This window comes from Podarcis tiliguerta, assembly GCF_965153285.1.
Source record: "Podarcis tiliguerta genome assembly, chromosome: 2".
Lineage (NCBI taxonomy): Eukaryota > Metazoa > Chordata > Lepidosauria > Squamata > Lacertidae > Podarcis > Podarcis tiliguerta.
In genome coordinates, this window is record NC_139535.1 from 67,614,317 (window position 1) to 67,631,549 (window position 17,233).

Genomic DNA, 17,233 nt, shown 5'->3' on the forward strand with positions numbered 1-17,233 from the left:
CACTGGATTTGGTTCTATGGCTGTGTTCATATAGCTATGGCATTTGAACTCAGACATTCACCTAACCCTGCCACTGCCACCACTGAGGAATAGTTGTGCAGGAAGGGCCAGCCAAAACAATACACTCCCTTATAAGGAAAGATCCCAATATTTAGGGCTTTCTAGTTTGGGGAAAAGGCAAATATGCATCCATAACAGAGGTGTATGCAATTATGCATGATGTGCAGAAAGTATATATAGAAAAGCTTTTCTTCGATGAAGTTGAATGTTGGAAGTTTCAGGAAATACTACTTTTGTGCATAGTTAAATTGTGGAATTCACTACCGCAAGATATTGATGGCCACCAGCTTGGATGGCTTTAAAAGAGAGACAAATTCATGGAGGGTAAAGCTATCAATGGCTACTAGTATTGATAGCTATGACCTACCGCCAGTGTTAGGGATACAAGTAGGAATGGTGCTGCTACACTCATGTTGCAGGATTCCCATGAACACCTGGCAGGCCACTGTAGAAACAGAATGGTGGAGTAGACTGGGTTTAGGTTTGATCCAGCAGAGATCTTCTTGTGTCCTCCTGTATGCAGGTACTAGTACTAACTATTCCAGGGCTAGGGAACCTGTGGCCCTCCAGATGGTGTTGAACTCCTGAGTCCCATCAGCCTCACCCAGCATGGTCAACTGTCTGGTGTGAATGGAGTTTTAGCCCAGCTGCAGGTTCCCCAACCCTTGAATCAAATGACTACTTCAGAGCAGAAAACTATATTTAAGGTAGTCAGACATGGCCCCTGCACCTTTAGTAGTTGCATAAGAGAGAGGGAACTTCAGCAGGTCCTATCAGCTCTGACTACTGGATGTGCTGGCAGATGGGGCATTGGGTGTCCAGCACCACCTGGCTTGCCCACAGATTCCCCATTCCTGATCTACTTGCAATTCCTGGGCATCATAAGAAGGCTTGTGCAGGTTCTCCAGAGCAAGCGTTAGTTTCTCCACTGAAACATGGAATATTTATTTAGGCAAATTTCTAAGGTGTTGGCCTAAAAAAAAAATGGGAACAGGCTCTTTTTCTACATTTATTTTTATTATTCAGTCAAGTGAATCCCTCTCAAGGCCATTGTCAAGGGAGTGAAGCCTTTACTGCTATTCGCTCAGAAGTGCCTGCTGTCGGAATGCATGAGAATAAGAGGTGGGGACATGGAGTAGATGCAAGCCTGGTGGAAGAAGAAGCTGGGAGAAGCTGCTTTAAAGTCAGATGATGTGGCCAAACAGCTGTTTGTTAAGTCTTTGCATCCTCTTTAAATTATTTAAAGCCAGCTCAGTTCTCCTGAAGTGCACCGCTATAAAGTGCTGCAAAGGGAAAGCTCTGACTCAAAATCCTATTCTATTTGGAATCCACTGGGGTGGTGGGGAGTGGAAGCTGCAAAATTATGCAGCATATTTATACCAACTACCCTTCTGTTTTGCAAGTTGCTGTCAGGTAGCTGCCACAACACAAGGCAGTCAGTTCTTTAAAAGGAACAGCCCACAGAGATCCCTTGCTAATTTCAGAAACATCCAAGACACAAGAAATACAAAAAATTCCAAGGCCTGTAACATTTCTGATAGTTCTGGCAATTACAGGTTAGCATTCACCCAGCATGTGCCACTACACTGTATTAAGTAGGCATGAAATCCAAAGCTCTTCCTACTTCGATACATATGAAATCCAAACTCTTCCTCCCATCTGTTCTTTTTGTGAAAGGCTCGCACAAGGTGAATTCAATTTATGTCTTGCAGGGAAAGCATAAGTGCTACCACTTAAAGAACGATTAAACAATTCCAGTTTTAAGTTCTACATCAGGGTAACAGATTTATTTCTGGCTTTGAGCATCCAAGAACATTGAGGTAGACCACTAGTCTTTGTCAGATATCTCGCTGAGTGGGACCCTGGTACTTTTAAGAGCTCAGTTGCAGTGAGGAGTTCTTGGCCACATATGCACGCAGTAGCAGCCAAGGGTGAAGCTACACCACACGAAGGAAGGTGCTGTACCATGCTAAGGAAGGTGTGTGCATGATGTGCAACCTGGGAACTGCTTGCTTCTAAAGAGTTCTTAATGGTACCCATACAGAGAGACATCTGGAAACCCTATCACATTATTGAATCATCCAGGAGCTTAGAGGAGTGTCATAGAAAATGGGCAGGTCCAGTCTGCTTTTCTTTCCTGTTTGCTAAGGGATCTTTGTTTATGTTTTTGCAGGTATTAATAACAAAGGTGTCTGTAAAAGGCTTTCAGAAGGAGTGGGATTGAAAGTAGCTTAACGGTTGTCCAGTATGTTTTTAAGCAATCTTCAAGAGCATCCATTACAACAAGAGGAACTAGAACTAGATGGTAAAAGAATTACTCAGTGATGGTGTCTTCCGACAACAGAAGGCTCGCGTGGAAGGTCAGATGCTTATTCGTTTCAACTGCGCCCTTTTCACGTTTCAGTATTATCCTAATGTTGCTACAGAGTCCATTATTCTGAAGAACTTTCCCCTGGTGTCAGATGGAGATGCTTGAATAAAGCTCTTCTATCTGTTTCTTGAAAAATTCTCTCAGCTCCGGTCTCCTAGCTTTTAACGTAGGTGTCAACAAACCATTTTGTACAGAGAACATTTCGGGGTAGATGTAAACAGCTTTAACCTATGGGGGGGGGAACAAGTCAACATGTTTATAAAAATATACTGTAACGTTGAATAAAAGGAAACGGCTGATTTGATAGCTGTGTTCCAGACATATCACATTGGTCACTCTGCCAAGTATTATTCTGCACACCCACTCCTATGTAGGATGTAATAGCTCTGTGCTAACACCTGCCTACTTTTAAATTCAGTCTTTTAGTTGCAGCAGTTCATCAATAATGTCCCTAGCTTTGCCCAATACACTGGCTTTTTGAACAAAAGGTTCCCCCCCTTCCCAATAGGGCAAAGCATGTGACTTTTACAGCATAAATTATAGTAAGCAGTCACACTGTATTTTCGTTTACCTGACTCCTTAATACAACCCAGACTATTTAGATATTTGGGAGTTTTGTTGCTTTTTATTTGCTTGGCTTGCTATTGAAAGGTGAACAAATTTAGTGTGCAATCCTGTGCATGCTTATTTGAGAATGAGGTAGCTTTCTGCAATGGATGAGGTTCTGTGCCTGTTGCTTTGGTATATATCTCCCAGAGACATTGGAACAGAAATTCTAAATTTGGCTGTTGTTGTTATCACTTGGCATTTAATGGCAGACACAATGTATATTTTATCAACAGACTTTTAAAAATTTCTGCATCAAAAACAATCTTAAAAGGCTCGATTCTAGGATTGAGACACAATGAGGACATGCTGAGTTCTCTCCACCTTCTGCAGAAATAACTGGCACTAGGGGAAATTAAATTTTAACTATTAAAACACTTGACTACCTTTAGCACTGAAAATGAACTGCAGTGCACACTTCAAAGTTTCATGTTGGCAAAATCTTTGCTGCTGCTGTGAAAAATGTGTTGGTGCTAAGCATGAATTCTGAAGCAACTTAAGGATCATTTATGTTTTATTTGCATTTTTACGATTAAAGAGTAACACATTAGCCATCCATCTCCTATGTTGCAGAAAGCAGTGTTAAATCATGTGTTAATCCTGAATATAGACCTCATAGGAAACTATGATGTTTAAATGTGCATTTGTTCATTTAAGTGTCAGGAGCTCATTATAAGAGGTACTGGGTACAATGCAACTTGCATATTTTTGATTTTTTGTTTCCTCCCTGAGCTAAGAACACCCAAAATCATTACCCAAGCAACTGGCAGTGACTATAGAGGAAAAGGCTTTGCCCTTAATATCTTCTTTGTACCCATGTTTCCTGCTTGGGATTTTAAGAATTCATTTAGGAGGGCTCCCCCTGCCCACCTCATTACACAGTGCTGAAATGCTGCAGAGAACAGAGGCATATGTGCCCCCCATACCCCCATGGATTATATTAGATGAATTGATAAATAGTATATTTCATCACAGGGAGGTTTACAGCATGGGAGAAAAAGCAATTTTAAGAGACAGTCAGTTCTCAACATTTTTTTATAGACCAGTTTTTTAAAAAGCAGGAAAGCTTTATGTGGAATTAGTTTCTATAGTCTCTATTCTTGTTTAGTGCATGCATTATGACACTGCAAGTGCATTTATTATGCTGTTGCCAAATCTAGTGCACAAATGCAGGCACGCTTAGGAATTTATGTCATTATACGAATGTTACAGCTGTTACATTTGTGTTTTTAAAAATAATAGAATCACAACATGACCTTGTTTTAGATCACACTTCTTAAAAGGTGTGTGTGTGAGAGAGAGAGAGAGAGAGGAGTACATTATGTCCATTTTTGAACTTCCCTTATTGGAGGTTTGTAGGTCTGCCGCAAAAATACCTACGTCAGGAGGAGATTAGTCCATGGATGGGGGACAAACAGAACAGCTGTATTTTCCAGGTCAGCTACAAGAATGGTAATTAAGCTGACTTTCCAATACTGCTCTCGGCTTGAATGGAATGGTGTTTCAAATATTTTATCATGTTATCTATCATAGAGAGACCTTCTTTAACATTACCTTTCATGCATTCATAAACAGACAAGGATAGTTTTATTTTATAGAAAAATACACATTTGAGTACTGAACCACAAAGCATAAGCGAGGCATTGGGGCTTTTACATAATGCATGCTAAAATCCCTGCTATTCAATCACAAAGAAGCAGCTCATCTGCATCTAGTAATCAAAAGCTATCATCAGTATTTAGTATTTACCTGTTCAAACGAATGAAGTCCACTCTCTTTCCCTAACTGCACCATATCTTCCATTATTGCTTTTTTGAGCTCCTAAGTAAGAACATATGAGAACATTTACAGCCAGGAAGTCCTGTTCAAATACATGTTCCAATATTTAAATAATTATTTATTTGGCTCTCTATTGACAATTAACTTTTCAAAGAAGCAGAGGATGAAATGTGATTATACTATGCAGGACAAGGATGGGAAATATCAGGCAGAGGGATGAATTGTGTCCCCCCGCCCCCCAGACCTCTTTGTCTGGCCCTTGGAATTCTCCTCAGGTCATACCCTTCACATGCCAAGCTTTGCACTCCAAATACGCCCATCTGGAACATGTCTTTGAACTCTGTTATGGGGAGGATAGAGGCAGGGTGCTTGAGTGTTAGTACAAAATAGCCTATTGTACAAAAGGTAAAAATCACATTTGTTACTCCACCCATTTTGGCCCTTGCAAAATTGATCAGAAGGTTATGTGGCTCTCAGCTTGAAAAACATTGCCCATCCTTAAGGAATTCTGGTCCTGTAGTCTTCATGCAGAAGTGTCTGAAATACCTCTTTGATTTAAATTTCCCAAGCATGAACATATGTTTGCAGCGCAAAGACTTAAATTCTTATTCTGGCATGTTGTCTTGGAACTTGTTCTTAGAGCTCAGAGCTCTCACTTTCCTCTTTGCATTTAAAATTAAAATACGAAGGAGTTCAGTGACTGAAACTGTATCTTATAACGCCGGTTCCAAAATAGTAGATTCCATTCCATGGTAAACAGTAGCTGCAACATCCCTACACCTTACACTGATGCCCTTTTCAATGTTATTTATCTAATGCCATCAATATGAATTGCATTTTGCACAGAGGCCAGGTCCCAGCCCTGATCAGCTGGCAATCTAAAGAGAAAGTGCTTACAGTCTACTTCCTTAGTGTTCTAATAACCAAGTCCCTGGATTATAGCATAGGCATTTACTCAGAAGTAAGTCCTACTGAGTTCAATGGAACTTACTCCCAGGTAAGCAGGGATAGGATTACAGCCTTATTTCTTGAACATCCCAAGAATGTTGCCAGGAATTACTTTGGCTACTGCTGAATCCTAGCTGCTCTACATATTTCCAGCCCCTTACTCAAGTGGTAGCTAGCTCACCTGGCTTTGTCACACAGGAGTGGGGAATTAATTAATTATTCAGATACATAGGAGCGTAGGAACTGCTTTATAATGAGTTGGGCTATGTGATAGGAATTTTATGGTCTTAGATATATGGTAATGTTCATAACCGCACATACGTAGGTCAGCACAGGAAGACCAACCTGGAACCATTTTGATTCTTAAGCTGACCAAATGTTTTCTCTGCAAGGTCAAACTGGAAAAGTCTCCCCATTGTCTCTTTCCTCACAAATTACAACAGCTATTTGTCTGTCTAGTTCAGGATAGCCTACACTGACTCATAGCAGTTCTGCAGGGTTTCAGACATGGGGTCTTTCAATCCCTGGAACATCCAGGCAGTGTTGAGAATCTTGACCCTTTTTTGCAGGCAGTACATATTCCACCACTGAGCAATGATCCTTCACTTATGGCTTCCACCAAAGGTAAATGTGCTGGAGCACCCATAGAAGAAATAAAACTTGCTCTTTAGTAGCTTTGCTGTCTTCTTTCTGGAACATTACTGCAATCTTTATCTAGTCTAGGCAACAGCAGAGAAATCACATGATTTGGCACTGGCTCAGACATTCCAAGCCTCCAAAAAACAAAATGAAACAAAAGCATATCTCACTCTGCAAAAAAATAGATGTCATCTTGTAGCAATGGCAGTACTGATAAAGAAAGTGGAAAAAACCCAAGATGTTATACTAGCTCCTGTTATAGGACAGAGCTTTGCTTATCTAATGGAATCTTTCTAACAGATGTCCCAGTCTCTTAACACAGTAATCACCTAGCTACTTAGAGCCAGAATTACACATTATGTTAAAAGCAGTTTTAACTACTGTGCTTTGGACTTGGCTGTGCCTTTCTTTATGAAAAGAAGCTGTGGGAATCCTGACCAGGATTAAAACCCCTTTCCCTTTTTGCCTGAAAACTATCCAAAGCAGTAAATATGTCCTTTGGGGGCATTATTATTAGCAGGAAAACAGGGCATGGTTAAGCTCCCTCCTTCCGTGCTGTGGATCTGATCCAGTTCAGAGCCCCCTATAGCTGCTTTTTTTCTAAAGAAAAAGTCACAGTCAGATCCAAACACATTAGCTGAACTGTTTTAATTCAGCCATTCCCATCTTGGTGCTCTCCTGATATTCTGGATTACAGTTCCCATCATCCCTGACCATTGGCCATGCTGGCTAGAGCTTCTGGGAGTCCAAAACATCTTGGGGGCAACAGGCTATGGAAGGCTGCTTTTAATGTAACATTGAAGTTGGCCTTTCAGCTTATCATATTGCATCATTCGCCATAAGGCTCTTTCAGTGCACTGGCAAATTCTGATCTACCAATTAGAATTATAATCTATATTTGTCTGTTCACACACACACAGCCCAAATTGGCACTGAACTGCACAGGAACATGCACATAAGCAATTTACCGCATTTTTACAGAGCTCTGCAAAAGTTCCATCAAAGCCTCTTTTCTTGGCCCAGGCTGGCATGATTTCAGCATCAGGTACAACAATCCCCACCAGGAAGGCCTGCAACGATACAGATAAAATTGGGGACTGTATTTGTGACACAGCAAACCCATCTTGATCCCTTGAATTTTGCTGTGCTCTCTTATCTGTCTTTCCTAAATAAGAGTGCTTGTCAAGTTCTTTGCCCTTTGCCCCCATTCCTCAAACAATGATACAGCAGCTTCTGCTTATCACAAGAGTCTGAGCACCGTGTGTGTGTGTGTGTGTGTGTGTGTGTGTGTGTTCTCAGCAGTGGAGGTTCAGAGCAGAGCTCTGTTCTCTTAACTTTTGATAATGGCTTCCATATACAGTAAATAGATTTGCAGTAAGGTTACTCCCGCTTCTCCTCCACAGTCCTCCAGCTCTTCCAGTTCCATCAGGAGGCTGGTCCCAAATGTTACAAAATCTGCATGTGGGTGTGTTGCTTGACTCTGCTTATGCAGTTGTTTCCCTATTGATCTATACAGACTTTATAGTGTATGCAGGTCAATCAATGACCACTGCGCCAGAAAGTTTGCTACGTGTCCCAGAATGCCTTGTGCCTGGGACATCAGTGAGTGAATGATGTGCTCCTCTCATTAAACTATGTATCTAGCTGCTGAACTTACCTGCTCAGCAGGTAACAGACACCAACATCTTGTATCCATTTTGAACATTATTAAATGGAATAAAGATGACACCTTGCCTGTTCCTAAACGCAACCCCCCCCCCAACCCAGGAAACAATACAAAATGGTATAAAAGGCATGACCAAATTTCAAATAATGTTTAGAAAGTGGATAGCATTACCTGTAAACTATCTCCATGCACATATAACTGCGCGACAGGCTCGCTGCGAATGTAGATATTCTCAATTTTCTCTGGTGCAATGTATTCTCCCTGAGCCAGTTTAAATATATGCTTTTTTCGATCAATTATTTTAAGTGTACCATTCTGTGAGTAAAAAATAACATAAGAATGTAAGAAGAGTCTGTCTGCTGGTTCAGGCCTAAGGCCAATTCAGTCCAGCATCCTATCTCCCGTAGGGGCCAATCAGATGCCGAAGGGAAGCCTGCAAGTGGGGATACGCTTATGCAGCAGCAAGTAGTCACGTAGAGCTAGGGAAACGTGAGGTCGCCTTGCCTGCAACTCAGCTCCAGTCTACTGGGTCCCTTCTGAGCAGCAGAATTCAAACAGATTTCAAATTTCTCAGACTGGCCAAAGAAGCTAAGGTCAAATATCTATGAAACCTAACAGAAAGTGGCAGGCCCAGGCATAGTAGAGCCACGGGCGGGTAGGGGATTAGGTATAATCACAACAACACAAAGAACAGCAGTGTTGGGATTTAAACAGGCTACAACTATTGGTGTCAGCAGGTTTTGGGAGAGGCATTGGGTAGGTATCCTGAACTCAACCAGCCCAACTGCTGTGGATGATTGGCAGGGTTGATCAAGGTTATGGGTCACCCCACGGGACAGATACATATCACAATATGTATCATATCCAGGCAAACCTCAAAATCACCATTTGGGGTGCTATAGCCCATTAGCTCCCAAGCTAGGTATCAGAACAAGAAGTACTTCCCCCAGGCTCCCATTAAGGGGATACCCTGTGACCATGGAGCAGGGGAGGAGCCTCCACCCCCACCCACACAGACTGAGGATCCAACCCAATGCCTTATCCACCAGTAAGTTGTGACAATTGCTATGAGGTAGCCCATAAACCCATAAAATAAGGCCAGGGGAGGGTTGGAATCTAAAAGGGAACCAATGTTGGAGCTGAACCCTGGTGTAGGTTTGGCATATGCTCACATCACACAGTAGTAATTTTTATCCACCACTATACTCATGATCTGACGTACACATCAGTGTCTAATTCACTTATTCCTTTGGTCAGAGAGGCTTGTAAACCTGCAATCTTAGTGTGCAAAGCTAGCATTTCAGTACGTACGTGCAACCACTTCCCGACATCCCCAGTATGAAGCCAGCCATCCTTGTCTAAAGCTTCCGTGGTTTTCTCTCTATCTTTCAGGTAGCCCTTGAAAACGTTTGGACCTTTCACACAAATCTGCAAGAGAGAGATCTGCTGGTACACTGCAAGGTAGACATCTTTTTTAAAAAAGAAAGACTTAGGCCAATTGTTATAACTTCACACAAATGATGAATATATAGGCAAAAAATCTTCAAGAACCTCAGCCTATGGGTTAGACTGAGCCACACAAGGAACTCTTATTTTATAATCACATGCCACTGAATACTGGCATAACCCTTTTCTGGGGAGGGGAGGGCCAATCACACAAATATACAGTTGGCACCACTGATACAAGGTGGGAGACTTTCAGGAAGCTGGACCTGTGAGTTCTAGAAGCACAGCTGTTTGCCTATGAGGACTCTGTGCCAACAATGAGTAGATTGGAACATGTGTAATACTTCCTGAGTGAAGGTTTTCTGTTCTATCTGAGCAAAGACCAGCCTGAGCCAACACAACATACTGTTAGATGCACAACAGGCAGAATAGAAGCATCATTTGCAACTTAGGATGTTTTGTAATATTTGGGTTTATTTACAAATTTACCTTTGGAGAGACTGTATCAGATAGTTGTTTTAATTATTATTTTTTAATTCTTATCCCCCCCAATTATATCCTGTAACAATGATACATGAGAAATCTGCAACTTTTTGCTTTGTTGTTGTTGTTTATTGTACTGCAGTTTGCAAAACAAAATTATGTATTAAATAAATATATGCAAGTCAAGCATAGGTGGAGGCAGACAGCTTAACATTCAACAAAGCCAGTCCATTGTTCCCACACCAGATTGCAGAGAAAGACACTTTTCTTCCTCCTCAGCTGCTGTTAGCTTACAGCTCCAAGCTTTCTCTGTCTCCAAAACTCCAGTTGCTCTTCTGTTTCTTTCTCAAATGCACATATTTTGCTTACACCATCCTCAGCTGGGTGTGAAATGTGTGTTGCCATATCAGACTGTTGCAGCAGAAAGAGTCTTGTAGAAGACTTAAGAAATGCCTCACGGCATAAGCTTTCATAGTCCACAATAACTTATGCCCTTAGACTATGAAAGTTTATGCTATAACTTATTTGTTGGACTTTCAGGTGCCACTCTTCTTTGCCCCCCCCCCCATTCAAATTATTCCAGAGAGAACCAAGAAACCATCTTTTAATGATGAAGCGTTTTTTGTTCAAAACCAAACTGTGCTCCTGCATTCCTTCAAGGCAAATCCACAATAATAGTCCTACTCACAGCAATCAGAAAGCAGCCTCACCACAATACTAATCCTGGCCAGCAGGACAAGATGAATGTCTAACTCCACTGCCACCATCTTACTCCAAGGATGCTGTGTTTATTTCATTGTGCCTGTTTTCCTTTAGCTGTTCATCCTAAGCTAGGCTTCTAAGGAGTTATGTCATGAACCTTGTCCCTTCCCAGCTCCTGTCAGTTCCAGGAATTCTTGCCATTACCCTGCATGAAGTTTGGATCATCAGTACTGAAATGAAAGAATGAGAGCCAATGCCCGACTTGCTCGCTGGCCTTCCTGAGCACCAGAGCAAACTCCTCCTGCACCTGAGCTTGTTGGTTATGTCCTCGAGAAATATATGTATCTTTGCACCCTCCTATCTCCTGTAAAGGAGTGACAGATCTTGCCTCTGGAAAAGGGCTCATTGGCTTTTTTAAACTACAAGTGAGACAGCGAAGAGTTCAGGAAGAGTGCATGTTACCTCTCCTTCTCCTTTAGAAGAAAAGTAATTTAGTTCTTCAACATCGACCAGTTTGATTAAATTACAGGGCAAAGGTGCTCCAACATGACCTGCAAATCACAGAGAAATGATAGTTTTTAAGTTGCAAGGTACCATAGAGGTCATCTAGGCCAACAACCTGCCCAGTGCCGGATCTAATCCCTCGACATAGATTTATGAAAGTGACAGTGCAGTTCACAGTGCTCTCTGGTGAAGGAGCCTGCTCTGCAATTGAGTCACTGGCTTCTTGCCAAGGAGACATTTGTCATTTTAAAAAAAATTAAAGAAAAACAAAAGTAAAACAACTACAGCAGATTATTATCATAAAAGTATCTGAACATTGCTGAAGATGCAGTTTTATCGCTAGTCTAGTGAAAAATAATAATTGTAATTAGGAGTGAGGGGAAAGAGCACATATAACCCAGAGCTCATCTCTAAGGACAATCCAAAGGAGGAAACAAAATCCAAACAGGGCCACAGATTATCGTAAGTCACAGAAGCTGGGATCTAAAGAAATGATATACGCATACTGGTAAGTAGCATTTGTTTAGGCTGAGCACAGCTGTTGTTTCAGTGAGAAAAGGGACAAACCACTGATTGGTTTTTAAAGCTGCTTGCCTTTTTGGCAGTGAAAAATGCTGAGCCCAAAGCTGCAAAGTATATCACGATTACACGTCATTCTCCTGCACGCACATACATGGTGCCTTAGGATTCTGACCTAATTGTTTTCAAGCTTAAATAAGCTAATTAAACTTGCATTCTAAAACAGAATTTCTTGAGGGACTGCCTTATTCCTCATATACCTAGTAGATCACTGCATTCTACAGGAGTTTATCCTTAAAATCTCTGAAATATCAGAAACCACAGTATTTCAAAGCAGAGTTTTCAGTGCAGCTGCTCCTGTTTTGTGGAACATATATCTATCTTTTGGGATATGCCCACTATCTGTAGTTTCTGGTGGGGAAATGGTAGACATATTTGTTTCGACAAGCTTCTCCAGCTGGATGAAAAGATCCCTGTCTTTGATGTTCATTTTGTTTTGTTTTCACAGCTAACTTTATTCGGTTTATGTATTGTTTTTACAATTATTCTTAGCTGTTTTTACTATTTATCTGTGAATTATTTCACGATGCATAAAAAGGCAATTGATTAATTGATGATTCAGTACCCTGCCTGGTTTATTACCTGATGTCCAGTCCCCTGGAGTAGTGAAGGTACAGCCAGCTGTGCATTCTGTCTGGCCATAGCCTTCATAGACCTGTCAAAAGTATGTAAGGAAATAAGAACAACTTTACTGGATAAGACCAAAGGTCCATCTAGATAAATCAGATGCCTATTGGAAGCCTTCAAGCAGGACAAGTGGACAGTCAAATTCTCCCACTTGCGATCCTCAGCGACTGGTATTCTGAGGCAGAACAGGTATTCAGAGGCCTGCATCATTTAAACTAGATGATGCTAATTTCACCATTTTATTTGAAGGCCAAAAATAAATAAATGAGCAATAAATACTTTTCTCTCCAGTGTTGGGACTCAGGAAGAACACAATCTAAATTACAATTGTGTACAATAATAGCTTCTGATTGCTGAATTTAGAGATGGAGAAAGACAGTAAAGATGGAGGAGAAATCTCTCCTTTGTAGGAACTCTGGGAGCAGCTGAAGAGGATGCACTTTGGAACTTGTACTGCAAGCTAGGAAAGCCACTAGTACCTTGCTGAGAATGGCATGAGCCAATTATTGGTCAAGTTTAGTGCTACAGGCCTCTGCCCACACCTGAAAAGGCCTGTCGGTGGTTGCTGCTAAAGAAAAAGGAAAGACACTGCAAGCTGGGTTTGTCTTACTCAGCATCCCTGCCACCTTGAACACCCATTTAAGAAGGGTGGGTGCATCCAACTTGTTTCTTAAAACGGGAGATCTTCAATGGTATCTAGGAAACACAGGGGCATCCAAGGAGGGGGATTCCCCTTAGACAGAACTGGAAGGCAGACAAATCTGGCCCCAATCCGTCTATAGTACCTCCCCCACCTGATCTAAATTAAAATCTAGACACAAGTTCTGATCAGATCTTCACCATTAGCTTATTACTTTTGCAAGGGACTTGCTGTACGTAAACATGGCTCTTTATATGGTCCTAATACTTAACTCTCCCTATTTCCATTATGGATGTGTTTAGTTCCCACAGTGTTATTAGTTAATACCACAGCTCATTTTTAACAATCTAGCTTTTCCCTAATGGTAGCAGAACTTCTAGCTAGGAAATAAAAAGTGCAACTGGATAAATGTATAGGTGCAACATACCTGACACCCCAGGGCTGCTCGAAGGAAGCCCAGAACAGTGGGAGAAGCAGGAGCGGCTCCTGTTACAATCATCCTAACACAGCCACCCAGGCTTGCCTGTTGGGCAAAGAGAACTTTGAAAAAACAGCATGTAGCATAAAGAAGTTATTGCACATATTTGTACAGTATACTTTGGGCTTCCAGGCACAACAAAGATCAGCCTACCTGTTAGATCTAGCCGAATAGTTTATGCCTATATTTCCAAACCTCTTTCCTCTCCCACATTTATGAAGATCACACTGCATGCTGGAAGTCCCCTCCCCTTCCTGGGGGACGGGACGGTGTTGTGGGAGTGCATCCAGGACCTCCCAGTAATCCAGCTGTGGGTGGAGGGATGCAGCCCAAGTCATAGGGACTCCCAGCCGCATCATGCCCCCCGGCTGGCCAATCAGGTTGGCTGGGGGCATGGCCACTAGCCATTTAAGTTGGTGGGGAGCCTTTAGGGCTCGAGTGGCCATTAGGCATTGGGTAAGCCTTGTTTATGGGAGGGGAGGTTGCTGCCTCCGCCTGCCCCTCCACATTAAGGGTATCCTGTTAAAGGGACCCGGGCGTGTGGATCCTGTCCAAAGCCATGCCACAACCCCATTGGGGACCCTGGGGGTGCTCTTAATCAATGTATATCATAGGGCTCCCCCTACCGGTGGTTTACTCTTTGAGACTCCCTGCAGATGTGCAGGAGTCAGGATATAGTCTGGTTTCACCCAATGCCTAAGCCAAGCTGCTCACATCTGTAACCAATAAAGTTGTGGCCTGTTTTATCCCATTAACCTAAACATTTGTGTCTGTGTGTTTATTATCTAATGGAACTGCGGGACCCAGGGCCTTGCCACGCAAACAGCTACATTCCTGACCTTGCCACACATAACACACACACACACACACACACACACACACAGACCTCAGCCTAGGTGAATGATGTTCTGGGAGAAATGGGGTGGGGAGGGAGCGTAGTTCTGAATGCATAATATGGGCTGTAGAGTATTCTGTTTTCATGTCAAATAAAACTGGATTGTCTGTATCTGGTGATGGTTTTGCACTAGCAGAAAATGTACCCTCATACAAACTATGACATCCAATTTTCATGGATTCCTTCCCTACCCACTGCAGTCCCTACAAAGCTGTTCCAAATAGCATGGGATAAGGTACAGAGGAGCAGCAGGTAAGAACAATGGGTGGAAATTGGATGCCCCGCCATACACAATCATAAGCATTTTTGTACTACTGCAAAGCCACAGCTGGCTACAACCTTGTATTTTAGTGTTTCGCTTTTAATTTTTTATCATTACCATTTTTTTGGAGGAGCACACAATTGGTTGAAGCATGTACTGTTGAGTAAAACTCTAACTAATGTATTTGAGACCTTCTGATACTCTGAATATGATTTTGCTTCTTACTGGTCAAAGCTTTCCTTTTGTGTTTCTAGTAATGGCTTCATTTCTTGCCTCATGCCCTGATCCCAAATGTGCTTGAAAGTAACCCTAGAACAGCACACAGGGGAGCAGGAATGAGATTGTTCTATCAGGTAAGCAGAAATATTTGCACTGATGAACAATCTCCTTAAAGCTACAATAAATTTCACTTTTGGTCTGTGAATTTTCACAGTAAGAGGATCGGGATTCTATAAGAAGATTGGCGCCTATTTGGGGTCTCTTTGTTTACTCCAGCAATCCTGAATTAGTCACTTTGATAGCAACGTTTTCTGTGATTTTCACAGTTTAGGTACTTGTGAACTTGCATAAAACTAAACAGCCGACAGAGAGTGAAATATTAGTTGACTCTTAAACAAGTTGCTTCTGTCTGCTGCAAAGACAGGGCAGTGCCGTGGCTCATGCCTGAAAATTAAGTCAGGGAGCATCCAGATTCTCCAGTTTAGATTAAAATCCAGACTGAAAGAGACTTCCTGGTTTACTGCTCCTTTGAAAGACAGTAAAACTGTTGCTAGGGGGCAAACACCCATTCAGTGACTGGGACCCACTCAGCCCAAGGTTTGTCTCCATTCATTTGAATAACAATGTCATTCAAAGGCTTCACCCATAAAAATTGCTGCTGGGGCCAAAACCCAGTCCTTTAGAGGGCAAGAAGGCTCCCTGGGAAAGGTTGCCTCCCTCCCCCCCTTTAGTGATTTTTCTAGTTTCATGTACAATTTCATTTTCGTAAAGGGTTCCTTGCACAAGTGCCCATTTTTTTCCAGATCCTTACCTGTATTTTATTAAAGAATAGTCTATCCCACAGGCTGTCATTTCTGATTATTCCACTTTGAACTTCTGCCTTTTTACGCTTGGCAGCAAATTCCAGAAGCCAGCGTTTCAGTGGGGTGTCTGCTTGACTGAAGATCTAAGAGAATGCAAAATGGCAGGGCGTGGGGAGAGAGAAAAGATTGCATAGCTTAAAAGGGAAGCGGGACCAAATTTATCACTGGCATAAGCAGACAGGGCTCCACAGATGCCAGCAGTATAATTAATTGTTTGAATTAATCATAACTATACCATTGCTAAAAGTTAACAACAAAGCTCTTCTGCTGCAATTCACTTTGAATTATGCTTTCTGTTCTCTTCTAAGGGAAAACAAAATCACTGAAAACTATGTATAGAGATTAAGGTATCCCAAGGGCTTCCATTGTGTAATTAGCTTGGCACAGCTATATAGAATTATTGGGGATACTGTATTGTAACAACAGAATAGAAACATCTGGCTGCTGCAGAGCAGTTCCCAGTCTGTTAATGAGCTAATTGTGGCTGGCTGTTATTTTTATTAATGTTTTATGAAGTGGCAATTATGGCAAATCTCCATGTCAAACCAACCTAAGATTCATCAGAAATCATTTTATAAACAGCCCCACATGCAAAAATGTTAGGGAGTGGAAGTCAGACTTCTTTCACGTTGCCGTTACAACTTCAAGTATGTTGATTCACAAGCTCCTTTTCCTGCTTGCAAATCCATTCTCAGGTATACAATGCTGGTACACACCTAAGATGTGAAAAAGCAAAGAAATGCTTTTCGGCAGCCCATGGGACACAGTTCTTGCTGAGGGCCACATTCCAGAATTGGATGGGGCCACAGGTGGAAGTAGGCAGAGCAATAAACATAAATGTTATCATTGGCTGGTTTCTACACATACACACCCTTCTCTATTGTCTATCCAGATAGACGAGATTTCACCAGAAGTCAGCCCCACCACCACCACCCCGAAGTATTTTACTGGCAAATGTTGCAATATGATGTACACATGCTTGCCTTCCACATCAGATTTCATTAAAGAAAAAGAAAGAACGTTGAATCAATTTCCAAACAAAAAATATATAAATTGTATCTAGAAGTCTGTTTTGTATCTAGGGGGGTGGATACAGAAAACCTAGATGAGAACTGGGTACCAATAATAAATGTGTATCACATTCATAGTTTCCGGATATGACGGGTAAATCAAGCATAGTGCAGTCATAACATCATTAGAAAAAAAAAGTAGGTCAATTCTTAACTCCTGAAGCATCTCTGGAAAATTTGCTGTTGTGTACCTTTCACAGCTTAGCAGCATCCCATGCATGTAAAGCACCAATCAGTTCATGGTGACAGCTGGGAAGCTATTGATAACATCACCTTGCCCTAGTACACATTCCCTGCCTACAAACAAGGCACAATCAGAGTGCTGGAAAGAGTCTACAGTGGCTCCCTGTCAGAAACTTCCCATGGCGTGAGGAGGCTTGCATTTAGAAACTTGAG

The 17,233-nt window shown here is 41.9% G+C and overlaps 2 protein-coding genes across 29 annotated transcripts in view; one reads left to right on the top strand and one right to left on the bottom strand.

Moving 5' to 3' along the window:
- Nucleotides 1-1,818: 1,818 nt before the first annotated feature.
- ACSL6 (acyl-CoA synthetase long chain family member 6) overlaps nucleotides 1,819-17,233 on the bottom strand; it is a 79,656-nt gene continuing 64,241 nt past the window's right edge. For 21 of the 22 annotated variants that reach the window (XM_083428729.1, XM_083428728.1, XM_083428711.1 and 18 more), the window contains 9 exons: nucleotides 15,716-15,850; nucleotides 13,478-13,573; nucleotides 12,366-12,438; nucleotides 11,163-11,251; nucleotides 9,381-9,497; nucleotides 8,241-8,384; nucleotides 7,372-7,473; nucleotides 4,787-4,858; nucleotides 1,819-2,659 (listed from right to left, as the gene is read on the bottom strand). In XM_083428729.1, coding sequence (XP_083284855.1) covers nucleotides 2,519-2,659; nucleotides 4,787-4,858; nucleotides 7,372-7,473; nucleotides 8,241-8,384; nucleotides 9,381-9,497; nucleotides 11,163-11,251; nucleotides 12,366-12,438; nucleotides 13,478-13,573; nucleotides 15,716-15,850 — 969 coding nt within the window. In that variant the 3' untranslated portion in view covers nucleotides 1,819-2,518. Of the gene's footprint in view, nucleotides 2,660-4,786; nucleotides 6,028-6,205; nucleotides 7,474-8,240; nucleotides 8,385-9,380; nucleotides 9,498-11,162; nucleotides 11,252-12,365; nucleotides 12,439-13,477; nucleotides 13,574-15,715; nucleotides 15,851-17,233 lie in introns of all 22 variants that reach the window. The other variant, XR_014508397.1, reaches the window with a different exon arrangement.
- Nucleotides 2,290-16,955, top strand: LOC310672110 (uncharacterized protein). 7 transcript variants are annotated; one of them, XR_014508412.1, is made up of 4 exons: nucleotides 2,307-2,420; nucleotides 4,389-4,489; nucleotides 9,462-9,530; nucleotides 10,815-11,156. XR_014508412.1 is itself a non-coding variant. In XM_083428754.1 (4 exons), exons 1-4 carry the CDS (start codon nucleotides 2,363-2,365, stop codon nucleotides 16,828-16,830), a joined length of 375 nt encoding a protein of 124 aa, XP_083284880.1. In that variant the 5' UTR covers nucleotides 2,321-2,362; the 3' UTR covers nucleotides 16,831-16,955. The 7 variants fall into 7 exon arrangements, 3 of the variants coding, with proteins under 3 accessions (XP_083284880.1, XP_083284882.1, XP_083284881.1); XM_083428754.1 differs by lacking the exon at nucleotides 10,815-11,156 and adding an exon at nucleotides 16,660-16,955 and having other exon boundaries at nucleotides 2,321-2,420; nucleotides 4,397-4,473; XM_083428756.1 differs by having other exon boundaries at nucleotides 2,321-2,420; nucleotides 4,397-4,489; nucleotides 10,873-12,338.

Excerpts from the sequence above, each read along its gene's own strand:
- LOC310672110 (XM_083428754.1), top strand. The coding sequence starts at position 2,363 with ATGGTAAAAGAATTACTCAGTGATGGTGTCTTCCGACAACAGAAGGCT. Across the intron at positions 2,421-4,396 it reads ACAGAAGGCTCGCGTGGAAG|GTCTGCCGCAAAAATACCTA; the intron begins GTCAGATGCTTA and ends GGAGGTTTGTAG. Across the intron at positions 4,474-9,461 it reads AGAACAGCTGTATTTTCCAG|GTAGCCCTTGAAAACGTTTG; the intron begins GTCAGCTACAAG and ends TCTATCTTTCAG.